General features: G+C 44.4%; 2 protein-coding genes across 6 annotated transcripts in view; one reads left to right on the top strand and one right to left on the bottom strand.

Annotated features, from left to right (window-relative positions):
• Window positions 1-13367, top strand: part of LOC134537381 (uncharacterized) — an 843397-nt gene that overhangs the window by 379249 nt on the left and 450781 nt on the right. The window lies entirely within an intron of this gene.
• The window catches only part of LOC134537360 (UTP--glucose-1-phosphate uridylyltransferase), a 54896-nt gene that overhangs the window by 12408 nt on the left and 29121 nt on the right, over window positions 1-13367 (bottom strand). For 4 of the 5 annotated variants that reach the window (XM_063377709.1, XM_063377711.1, XM_063377710.1 and 1 more), the window contains exon 2: window positions 1742-1978. In XM_063377709.1, coding sequence (XP_063233779.1) covers window positions 1742-1978 — 237 coding nt within the window. Of the gene's footprint in view, window positions 1-1741; window positions 1979-7625; window positions 7737-13367 lie in introns of all 5 variants that reach the window. The other variant, XM_063377707.1, reaches the window with a different exon arrangement.

A 13367-nucleotide genomic window follows, 5' to 3' on the forward strand; every position in this document is an offset into this window, starting at 1 on the left:
CTGAAAAACAAAATTTACCAACAAAAAAAAATACCGAGCAAATCTCAGTCATCCAGGTACTATAATTAGGGACCGGAAACATTCACGTTTACAATGACCTCTGGGATAAACTCTGCAGTCCTCTACATACTGGAGCGAACATCCCCTGCTCATTGGCTACCGACTTGTGACACCTGCTAACTGGGATGCTTGTGATTCGATACTTCTTACGTTGAGGGTCATTCATTGGCTCACAGTCCTTCAGGCAAACTGTGTTCCAATCACTGAAGCGACAAAAAGTTAAGAGAAGCCCGAACACGTCCGAATATTCACCTTCGGCCAACCTCAGGATTTGTTTTATTTTTGCGCAGGAAAAATTAATTCAAATATTAAAAGCTGTTGGTTAGGTTAGCTACATTAAAACTTTAAAACACTACGGATGGTTAGTTAGGTTAGTATAGCTACATTAAAATAAACAGAGAAATATATATATATATATATATATATATATATATATATATATATATATATATATATATATATATATATATAAATGAACCAGAGGTTGGCCGAAGGTGAATATTCAGGCGTGTTCGGGCAGGGACAGAGCTTGAAGTACATCTTAGGCTTCCCAAAAGTTAAGCGCACTTGTATTCTAGCCTATCGCGGAATGAAAACGCGAATTTTTCCAGTCTCTAACTATAACACTGGGGAACAGGGGTGAGGGGAGAGTGGTGAGGGGAGAGTGGCGAGGGGAGAGTGGCGAGGGGAGAGTGGCGAGGGGAGAGTGGCGAGGGGAGAGTGGCGAGGGGAGAGTGGCGAGGGGAGAGTGGCGAGGGGAGAGTGGCGAGGGGAGAGTGGCGAGGGGAGAGTGGCGAGGGGAGAGTGGCGAGGGGAGAGTGGCGAGGGGAGAGGGGAGAGTGGCGAGGGGAGAGGGGAGAGTGGCGAGGGGAGAGGGGAGAGTGGCGAGGGGAGAGGGGAGAGTGGCGAGGGGAGAGGGGAGAGTGGCGAGGGGAGAGGGGAGAGTGGCGAGGGGAGAGTGGCGAGGGGAGAGTGGCGAGGGGAGTGTGGCGAGGGGAGTGTGGCGAGGGGAGAGTGGCGAGGGGAGAGTGGCGAGGGGAGAGTGGCGAGGGGAGAGTGGCGAGGGGAGAGTGGCGAGGGGAGAGTGGCGAGGGGAGAGTGGCGAGGGGAGAGTGGCGAGGGGAGAGTGGCGAGGGGAGAGTGGCGAGGGGAGAGTGGCGAGGGGAGAGTGGCGAGGGGAGAGTGTCGAGGGGAGAGTGTCGAGTGGTGAGTGTCGAGGGGTGAGTGTCGAGGGGAGAGTGGCGAGGGGAGAGTGGCGAGGGGAGAGTGGCGAGGGGAGAGTGGCGAGGGGAGAGTGGCGAGGGGAGAGTGGCGAGGGGAGAGGGGAGAGTGGCGAGGGGAGAGGGGAGAGTGGCGAGGGGAGAGTGGCGAGGGGAGAGGGGAGAGTGGCGAGGGGAGAGTGGCGAGGGGAGAGTGGCGAGGGGAGTGTGGCGAGGGGAGAGTGGCGAGGGGAGAGTGGCGAGGGGAGAGTGGCGAGGGGAGAGTGGCGAGGGGAGAGTGGCGAGGGGAGAGTGGCGAGGGGAGAGTGGCGAGGGGAGAGTGGCGAGGGGAGAGTGGCGAGGGGAGAGTGGCGAGGGGAGAGTGGCGAGGGGAGAGTGGCGAGGGGAGAGTGGTGAGGGGAGAGTGGCGAGGGGAGAGTGGTGAGGGGTGAGGGGTGAGGGGTGAGGTGGTGGGTACCCACCGCGTCGTCGGGCAGCTTCTCGATGCGGTCCCACTCGACGGACGGGCCCTCCTCCAGCAGGAAGCGCTTGAAGAGCTCCGAGAAGCTGTCCAGCTCCTCCTTGATGAGCGGGCGCTGCTTCTCGGGCGCCGAGGCCAGCAGCCGGGCCAGGTCCTGGTCCAGCCTCGTCTGCGCATCTCGCTTGAAGAGCTCCTTCAGCTCGCGCGAGCCGGAGGGCGCCCGCTGGTGGCCGCGCACCTGCGGCATACACGGTCCCTTTCCTCGCACACACCCGGGGCTCAGCATCTGAGGAGCTGGCTGGCGGCCCCGCACGGCCACTGGCGTGAGGCATGCCACGCGTGCCTGGCCGCATTACAAGGGTCGTCGCTGGCCCACCTCCCACCCCCCGCTCCCACGCATCGTCATCCCTCGGCGCTGGGCGGCCATGGGGAATTCCGCGGGCCGCCGCGCGGAGCGGCGTGAACAAGCGACGCTGTTCTCGATGTTTCGGGCGTCGGGTCGGCCCGGGATGACGCGACTCGTCACAGCCTCTCTCGTCGGTTCGGCAAAGACGACCCGCCAGCACACTCAAGCAGCGACGCCGGCATCCGCGAGCGAAGGGAAGTGCGACATCGGCGAAGAGGGTAAGGGACTCTCCTATTCCCCCCCCCCCCCCCCAAAACCCGCGACGGTAACTACGCGCGGCTCGTCGCCACAAGTGTTGCCAACTGGCGGTGTGCTCGCAGCAAATAGCCGCGGGCAAACAGCGCTGCGGTAACTACACACACTGTCTCGCAGCAGGCGCACACGTGGCAACCGGCAGCCCGGCGGGAAACGACAAAATGTCGCCCCAGAAACAACCAGCGCCACCCAATGTAATGCGGACAGCAATGTCCAAGTTCCCATAAGTTCATTTCTACTCTGTCCAACTCTTCTTCCGGAACCATCCTTCTGCTTCCTGTAATCAACCTGCTTGTCAATAATGCATTAAATTCTGCATCCCGCAAGTAAGAGCCCAGGGTTTTTCCTGTGTCCATGCGGGTTTTACCTGGGCCAAACTTACCTAGTTTTTAGTCTAGGATAGTCAGTGAGGGGAGTTAGTCATGGCGTCAATCGCAGCCATGGCTGGCCAATCCCCCTCCTAGCACATGATGCATGCTTCCTCTCCCGCATAGCTTAAACCCTGCAAGATTAGAGCGTATAGGTTTCGGCCTGAGACGCACTTAGAGTCTCTCCCTAACCCAGACTCCTCCCAAACACACTTAGTTTTTACTTAGGTTAGGAAAAAAAATCACGTGCGAACACGCACTTGTCTGATATGGGCTGCGACAGTCAACTAGCGGCCCGCCCAAAAGAATATTACAACATATATCACGTGCCTGCACCTACTCTCGTGTATAAGGCGTCCGTCTGCATGTATGTAAAATAAAGTGTTTAACAGCTACAGTATTCTCACAGAAATACACAAAATATGTTTATGTAAAATACATCTATATTTGAAGTAGCTTGGCTTTTAGGTTGTAGCCGTGTCCTTGGCAAATAACAATGGCCGTGAAAGCCTGCGAATATTATTACATCAAATTTATTGTGCAATGAAAATTATATTAAAGGTATAAATACAATTTCTAAACGACTTATTATTCGTTATACTGTACGGAACATATAAGACAAAATATAAATAAAAATTAACACAATTAATTCGTGTCTGGCGCGCGGGTTAGTTTCAAGGATATCTGGACCTCAAAAAGCGAGTTGTTTTTTTGGGCATCAATGGTACAGAATATCGGAACAGCAACGGTTCAACGATTCTGGCACAGAGGCCGGCATTTGAACTGTTGTCGCTAAAATACGAAAATGATTGTAAACATGCTACATACGTAGTTGGTGTACACAGTGAGTCCAGCTTTACAACACAACGGTTTATCATTGTATAAGGTCGACCGTTTTCACCCGCCACTTATAAGTTAAAAAAAAAGTTATCATCGGTTAAGGGGGTGCCTCCTATTTCAGGTCAAGATGATACATTTACAGCAATTACAGCTAATATTGTAGACGTTTTCAATTGTTTAACTTTCACGAAATGAAAAATTTATACATCGCATACTTTTTGCATAATTAGCTGCCAAAGTTACATTTTTAACGTTTTGGGGTTGTACAAATAAGGAGAATTTAATTCATTGCAGAACTGAAACTTTTTAGGTTTAACTGCAATGCCATACACTACTTCGTGAAATGGTTTGAATTTCTTTCAGAAAATATTAAATAATTTTACCTGGCATTTCAAAAATCTAAAATTTGTTGCGATTTTGAAATGCCAGGTAAAATTACTTAATATTTTCTGAAAGAAATTCAAACCAATTCTTGAAGAAGCCAGTGGAATTGCAGTTAAACCTAAAAAGTTTCAGTTCTGCATGAAATTAAATTCTCCTTATTTGTACAACCCAAAATCGTTAAAAGTATAATTTTGGCAGCTAATTATGCAAAAATTATGCGCTGTATATATTTTTTATTTCGTGAAAGTTGAACAATTGGAAAAGTCGTAAAAGTTGATCAGTGATTAATATAAATATAAAATCATGCCCTGAAACGGGAGGCACATTTTTAACGCACGCCTGCGTGACGCGCAGATCCACACGAATGTCGAGATGAAGGAAGGGGTCGTTACCACAAATCCCAACGTACAATAAAGCCGAATACCATAACGCCGAATGCCAAATTGACCGCAACGCCGACAGCTAGAAAACTGCTGTGTACCACAACGCCGAAATACAGTAACGCCGAAAAATTTTGCTGCTGGAAGGTGGGGGGGGGGGGGGGGGGGCACGGGAGCAAAATGAAAAACAACGGAATGAATTTGTGTGCTAACCTTACCTAACCTAACCTTTGTGGCAGTCCTGCAATGACATTTTTTCGGGGTTAATGTATTTCGTCGTTGTGGTGCGTCCCCACACGAATGTCGAGTGTCGAGACGAAGGCCTCTGACGGGAACCGGCGGCGCTCACGACCTTCAGGGTCTGACGAGCTGTGTCGCTCTGCGCGGCTGACGTGAGGGTGGACACGACGGCGCGAGAGGCAGGCTGCGACTAGTCACCGCCGCATCGACGCACGAGGCCGAGCCGTCTCGGCTCGACCAATCACACTCCTGCCCGGAAGTGGGGTGTCATGGGGGGGGGGGGGGGGCATGCAATCATCACGTTAGTAACAATCAAACACATAAAAAAAACAGCTTTTTTTGTTACTTGAAAAAAAAGGGGATTGTCTGCAGGGACGCAACAACTAAATTTCCAAAAGGGGGGGGGGGGGGGGGGCAATATACCTCTTTATAAAGAATCATCGATCCCCCCTATTGAAGCGGGGGATCCGGGTGCCCTCCCCCGGGAAAATTTGTATTTCAAGGTGGAAAATGGTGCTATTTAAGCAATTTTGTTATCTAAAAATTGATTACACAGCACTTTCTTTGCCCCCGTTTGCCCCCCACTTCAAGGTTTCAGAGGGGGGGGGGGGGCAAAATACCCTTGTCCCCCCCCCCCTGTTGTTGCGCCCCTGGTTGTCTGTAAAGTCGGTTTACGGAAGATAATTTTACGTGATAACGTCATAAGAAACCACTGATGAAAAATTGCACTTTTTTTTTAATTTTCAAATATTATTAACAGTTTTTGCAAATTTAATTTAAATAATTTGTTTAAATAGAATCACGAACAATCAGTTAAAAAAAAGCCCGCCTTAACCTGTTTGATATTATAGAAAAAAAATCGCACGGTGGTTGGCCGATTGTTGCACGCTCGGCTCACGCGGAACGTGACATTTTTTCGTGCGTACAGCCGGCGTTCATCGATTCATAGGACGTTATCACGTAAAAAAGATCAATCCTCGACAGGTTTTTTTACTACGTTTGCTGGCACGGGCAAGGCACAACGTCCGAAAGAAATACGCTACGAGAAAAAAAAATTGTAGATAAGCGTTATCTTTATCACGACTGATACTGAACTTTTAATTTGTTTCGCGAGAGAGTGTGTCTAGATATCTTATCAAGCAACCTGAAAGTCGCTAGGCGGAGTTGCTCAGTGTAAGCTGAAGTCCTACCTCGCGTATCTCTCCCAGAAGATAACACGGAGTAGATGGCGCGCGGAGGCAACTGCGCATTATCTCAACATTCAACAGTTCGTCCGTCCACTAAATCGTAAAAAAACAAAGTTTCTGGTAGCATACTGATTTAGGTTTTGAAATATTCTGACAGTTGGACTGGCTCGTGAAAATTGCCAATTTGTTATTATTTGAGTGCTCACCAACAGTCATGACTATTAAGCAGGCGCTTAACAATATTACATAAAGTACACAGAGACAGTCACAAAAAAAAGACAACACAAACATAATATAACAAACACATGACAAGACAAAAAAAAAGTCGTTAACAAAGGAAACAAAAAGATTAACATTAACAATTTTAAATTATTTCCAACTAATGAAATAACAATCGTAAAATATTTACATTAAGTATTTATATTAAATGCATAATAAATGGAGGTCAAATGTATTTATTTGAGATTATTGATTTTATAAATGCAATTGTAATAAATCCTTGTATAGTAAATAATAATCACCTTTACTATAGTTCCTGAAGCTGAACTGATAATTAGGGTTATTAGAGTAACGGTAAGTTTGAATGACAATGTCAAGAAAACAACGTAAAATTACAATGTCTTTTATTAAAATTGCAACCCAGTGTTTTAAAAAATCACCATAACCAAAACAAAATTCAGTGTATGCGACTTACTATACAAGACGAGTGTGATTACTAAAGTAAGGACGGAGGGGCGGTCCAATTAGCTCGCTCACTCACCGGAGCTTTGAATTAACTTTATACTTTTTCCGTGTGTCTAGTTTTTTTTAACATCCCCCTACTGTTTATCGAGGGGAAGCCTTCTTTTCACAGACGAGAGAGCCAAACTCCCGATCGTGCATCTTCGGTTTTTTTTTTTGTTCATTGTAAATATTTTTTAATGTAGCTATACTTACCTAATATAACCAACCATCCACAATGTTTTAAAGTATTTATAGTGTAGCTAACCTATCCTAATCGACCGCAAAATTTAATGCCACACCGGTTTATACAATGAGATAGAACGGGGAAATAAAAAAAAAAGCGAGCGTGAACTTCGGAGAACTTCGGGTGTGTCTCTCTCATCTGTGAAACGAAGGCTTGCAGTTTATAGAGACCTCAACCACAACACAACACAACACAACACAACACTAACACAACACATGGATGGCGACGAAGCGAGCGCCGACGTCATCGAGGCTTCAAGGGCTCAGTCGGGAATAAGGCGCTTCACATCCCCCCCCTCCGCCTAAACATCGGCACGTCCAACCAGCGAGTCTGAGCCCGATGTAATCCTGGAGGTGCTGTCCCGGACACTCGGGAAGAACACACAGCGCTCACGTCATCCGACTGGTGTCTGTTCAGGCCCCCGCCCACCCGGGCACACACACGCGGTGCGCAGAGCTCCAGGAAAAAACAACGCGATTTCAAAACTACTCGAGATATCCGGATGGGGTCCGCTTACGAAAAGCATTTAAGAGTTCGCTGAGGTCCGAAAAGAACTTTTGATTTCGGATTAAGTTTTTAAACTGTGTTTTTGTAAGAGTTAAAAATGGCTGAATAGCATTTTTTCAGAGTAAATTTTTTAGGCGTAAAACAAACCGGTACAGATTCTTGAAATCACTTGAGGGACTTGCATTACACCTTTGTCTTCATCTCTCGGCCATATAATGTTACGGTCACCGGTGCTGTGTGTGCACTGGGAGAAGACTGCGCGCCAGTCCAGAGGAGACACCGCGCTAGAAGCACCAGCCAGTCCCGCCTCACCGACACACACACGAACACTCCCTGACGAGGCGGGCTCACCTTGGCGAGGCGCGGGTCCGCAGCGGGCGACGCGCCGTCCACGTTGATGCTCCTGACGGGCCGGGCCGCGTGTGTCTGGTCGCTCTGCTGCACCATCGCGGGTGACGAGGTCTACACACAGGCCGCGGCGGTGCCTCCGCTACTACTGCTGCTGCCGCCGGCGGGCGCCGACAGTTACGGCACGTTCCTCTCCTCCGCGCGAGCTTTATCGCACACCCGCGCTTATCGCACACGCGCGCCCGCCAGCCGCCTCCACTTCCCCCGCGGGTCGCGTCCTTCCGCGAGACACTGCGTTCATCGGCACCGTCGCGAACCCTTGTTGGCTGGGGAAGCCTTCATTTCACTGACGAGAGAGACACACCCCAAGTTCATGCTCGCTTTTTGTTTCCCCCCGTTCCATCTCATTGTATAAACCGGTGTGGCATTGAATTTTGCGGTCTATTGGGATCGGTTAGCTACATTACAAATACATTAAAACATTGCGGATGGTTGGTTATATTAGGTAAGTATCAGCTACGTTAAAAATACCTGTAAAATCATTTTATGGTTGCTTAGCAAATAACTTTTTTAATATGTAGCCATCCAGGGCTAGGGAACCGTTTACGTGATTTCGCAGTATCTTTAATGTAGCTATCCTAACCTAATTGACCATTAGTTATCATGAGTTCTCCAAAATAAACATTCACGGACACACGGCCAACGGAAAATATTGGCGGCGTACAAATAAATACCGTTGCCTTGTTTATGGTCTTTCCTTTTATCTCTCGTCTGTGAAAAGAAGGCTTCCCGAGACTTTGTGGCCTGTTTACTTCCGCGGGGTCCGATAGTAGGGTTTCTGAACCCCCTCCCCCCCCTTTCCACTCCCCTCACCGAGAAAAAATTTGAAAAAATTAACTTTTCAAAACAACGAAGTAGCTTGACTTCTGAGTTGTAGCCGTGTCCTAGGCGAGTAATTCACCTCTTTAAAACCCAGATAAGACTGGCGTCCTTTGGGTAGAACACATGCACTTAAATTACAGATATATTTTTACTTCTTGTTCTGTTTATTATTTTGGTGTTGAAATAAATTCTCTGTCCTCCCTAATCTATCTGGTTGGTGCATAAATTTATTTGCTTGTCAATAACCAATACATCTATATTTAAAGGTGAATGATATCATCAATGATAATTTTTGTTGGGAAGTTTTACATTTGACAATGCGAATGACGTTTTAGTTTCTCTGTATCTCTTTGGAATTGTATATGGTTTTTAGAATAAGAAAAGTATATATCAATTTATATTACATATAGTTTATTACACGAAAAAAATATTTCTTATCAAATTTATGGAAACTTGTACTTCAGTGTACTAAATATAGGACGCCAGTCCATCAAGGGTAATGTTACATGGCACAAAAATGCTGTTTATTTTTTATAAGAAATCAAGTGTTTGGCATTTTACTTTTTTTTATAAAATAAGAGTAAAGCTCTTTTCATTCTTTTTATTTATTTTTTGTTTGTGATTTCACCCCTTGAAACACTTTTTTTTTTGTGGAGTGTCTAGAAAAGTTTACAAATGGCAGCACTGTCATTTACAGTGTTTCAGAAAATCAAGTACACTTTGAACTGTGCTGCTTTTAGCCATCACTAGGAGCAACATTTTACGTTATCTTGTTTTCTGTGACTTTGGTACAAAGAATCAACGATGGCTGATGATCCATTCATAAAATTTGAAAGGTAAGTACTGTCACATTTCATAATTGCATTACTTCATATACTTCAATGAACAAAACATACTTATTTACAGATTTTAATGACCGTATGTATCTGTGCAACACATAACTAATTGTGCATGTATATAACTATTTATTAATTTATAAATATATATATATATAAAGGTTATATATAAATATAAAAATATAATATTATATACAGGCACTATTTATAAAAAATAAATTATTTATATATGTATTGCTGAATGAATAAATCTGTATTTATATTATTTATATAGACATACTGTACACACTTCATATCTATGAATCATAAATTCGCTTTCTCGTACGCAACTTTTCTAAACATGTTTATTCTATTTGATACTACATTGATTTTATATAAAAAGTCTTGGTTTTTGTTTCAGAGGATTATCACTAAATGAAGCACTGGAAATGCTTGCAGCATCTGATACGGATGATGACACTTGCGAAATTGAAATCATTGCTCTTCCACTTGCAACTGCATGTGATCCAGTAACAGACGAAGATTCCGGTGGAGAGGAAAATCCATTACTGGATAATCTCCCTGGTAGTCAGTTATGTTCGAATGTTGAGGTATCAGGTAATCAAATTTCACACAATGTTTCCAAAAAAAACTTTGAAGCAGAAGAAAAATTATCACTGGTCAGAAGGCGAAATTATACAAGATGGTTCAGAATGGCCATTGTTGCAGATGCCTTAAAACTCTCTTACACCTGAACAATTGTTTTATCTTTTTTTTTTGATGATGAAGTAGTTTCATTTATGACAACGTATACAAATCAGTTTGCAGCAAAGAAAAATCTGTCTGGGAACATAACTGAAACTGAAATGAGATGCTTTATTGCTGAGTGGTTATGTAGATCTTCCACTAAAGAACATGTTCTGGGAATGTAGTCCGGACACTCACAATCCATTGGTATCAAATGCTATTTCAAGAGATAGGTTCAAATTTATTATGGGAAACATACATGTCAACAACAATGACAATCTTGACAAAAGTGATAAATTTGCTATAGTTCGCCCATTGTTTACAGAACTCAATAAATGTTTCCTTCTTCATAACCCTCATTGTGAAAATCACAGTATTGATGAGACCATGGTGCCATATTTTGCAAAACATGGATGCAAGCAGTTCATAAAAGGAAAGCCCATTCGCTATGGATATAAGTTGTGGACAGGTGCGACTAGCAGTGGCTAAATTGTTTGGACAGACCCATACCAAGGTGCTAACACTATCGCAGTTCCAGAATATAAAGACTTGGGTTTATGTGCTAGTGTTGTCCTGCAGTATGTCGATGTACTATCAAACATTGGCCCTTTCAAGTACCACGTGTTCACTGGTAATTTCTTCACATCCTTGCCATTACTGGCCAAACTTCGTGAAAGGAACATAAAAGGAAGGGGCGCCATAAGAGAAAATAGGGTAGGGGGTTGTCCTTTGACACGTTCTGAAGTACTCAAGAAAACTGCTCGAGGAACAAGTGAAACAAAAGTAGAGAAAAACAACAATATCGTCTTGACCAAGTGGAACGATAACAGGGTTGTGACTGTTGCTTCAAACTGTGTTCCAGCATCTCCAGTACACCATGTCGGCAGATATTCTCAAAAGCAAAAAAAGAGGATCCGTATCACCCAACCACACAACATTCATGTTTACAACCAATACATGGGTGGTGTCGACAGAGCCGATCAGAACATTAGCTTGTACAGAACTTCAATATGTGGCAAAAAGTGGTATTTCAGTTTGATAGCTCACTGCATTGATGTTGCTGAACAAAATGCCTGGAAACTTCATAGACAAGGCTACGGCGAACTGGACCACTTATCATTCCGCAGAAGACTGGCCATTTCAGTTCTCGAACAAAATGCCATTCCACGGAAGTCAAAGGGCAGACCATCAAAGAATGAGCATCAAGATTCAAGATTTGAAAGAAAGGACCAATGGATTGTACCACAGGATAAGCAAACTCGCTGCAGAATGTGTCATGCGTAAACAACAACAAGGTGTTTCAAATGTGATGTTGGTGTTCATGTGAAGTGTTTCAAAGATATTCACACAGTAAAATAAATAGTTTTTTTTATTTTAGTACACTAAAGATTTATAATAAAGATAATCATTGACATTGATTGGTCTGGTGTCCTATATGTAGGCCAAGATATGTGTCGATTGGACTGGCGTCCTAAATATAGTACAGTCGTTTTTGTGCTTTTGTGTTATAAAAAAATTATAATATGGTATGAACGTCATTTTTGTAGTGTATTGACCCCATTTTGAAGGAAAAAAAAATTAAAAGAGAAAAAATTATCTCAGTCTTATCTGGGTTAAAACAACGTTTTTTTAGGGTAAACAGCAACTTCAATTCTGACGACAGTTTAGACATTTATGTCTACGAATTAATAATACGAATCAATATATGATTACAGCTCTTTTTTTTTAATTCGGAAAAGAAAAAAAAGTCTACGTCACATACTGATCAGAGCTAGGATAAAGAAAGAACCGACGCCCACTAAACAAACTGATAATCGTTTTAATAACTTCACTTCAAATACTTGAATAGAGACTCAAATTGCAAAAGAGGCGGCTGTGAGGTCAGGTTCTTAAACCGAGTAAGAGACGCTTCCAACGCAAGGAAATCAACGGGTCGTTCGTAAAAGTACGGAAGTTGCAAGACGTCATCGACCCTACGTCTTGAAATTATAAAACAGTAGAAAGTAAATTTATCATCTATGCTTATTTATACAATTCATATATCCTATGAAAACATTAATAAATTTTTAAAGAGTTATTTTCGTTCACTGTGCGAAACTTTAAAAGGTGAGAATGTGATATATATAATAAAACCCAAATCAGGGTCTTTGTTGCACACTACGTCTGTCTGCGTCTTTAAAAAAGTTTTCGGGACTCTTCACTTCAAACATGGAAGGCGGAAATGCAAAAGAACGTTTAGCTTGTTGCTTTCCTCGGGTAGTTTATTGAATCCGGCCTAAGGCTAGGGATGGGAACCATATATCGATACATATCGAAAGTACCGATATTTTCAAGCCGATGTTTTTATCGGTATCGATAAAACTCAAGCGATGTATCGAAATATCGATGTGTTGAAAAGGTCCGAACATGAGCCGGGAGGTCGTGGTTCGTACCAAGGAGTCTCGGCGGAAAAGAGCGCATCCACTGTCTTGCGCATGACGCATGTTGCGGTCAGCCACTGGCGACGTGGCAACGTGGCAATGTTCATCGACAACACGTCTTCACTTCGCCAGCAGAGAAGCCGTTACGCGGTAAAACCGAGGGAATGCCCCGTGCAAGAGTCCCAGGGGTGTCACGCCGAGACATCGTTGCTCGACAACAATTGAAATCAAGCAATATTGTTACGAACGCAGACAGGACCGCGATGCCAATTTCCGAGCTGGCTGGCGGTCCCGCACGGCCACTGACGTCATGCATGCCACACGCGTGCCTGGCCGGATTACAAGGGTCGTCGCTAGGGAAGCCTTCATTTCACAGACGAGAGAGCCACACCCGAAGTTCCCCGAAGTTCATGCTCGCTTCCCCCCCCCCTCCCGTTCTATCTCATTGTAGAAACCGGTGTGGCATTACATTTTGCGGTCGATTAGGATAGGTTAGCTACATTATAAATACTTTAAAACATTGCGGATGGTTGGTTATATTATGTAAGTATAGCTACATTAAAAATACTGTAAAATCATTTTATGGTTGCTTAGCAAATAACTTTTTAATATGTAGCTATCCAGGGCTAGGGAACCGTTTACATGATTTCGCAGTATCTTTAATGTAGCTATCATAACAAAATCAACCGACCACAATGTTTTAAAGTATTTATAATGTAGCTAACCTAACCTTTTACAATGAACCAAAAAATAGCCTAAGATGCACGATCAGGCATTTGGCTCTCTCGTCTGTGAAAAGAAGGCTTCCCGTCGTCGCTTAACCCCTTCCCCCACTCCGCTCCCCTCACAACATCCTGCCACGGCGTCGTTACCTATCGCTG

This window comes from Bacillus rossius, chromosome 12 (assembly GCF_032445375.1).
Source record: "Bacillus rossius redtenbacheri isolate Brsri chromosome 12, Brsri_v3, whole genome shotgun sequence".
Taxonomy (NCBI): domain Eukaryota; kingdom Metazoa; phylum Arthropoda; class Insecta; order Phasmatodea; family Bacillidae; genus Bacillus; species Bacillus rossius.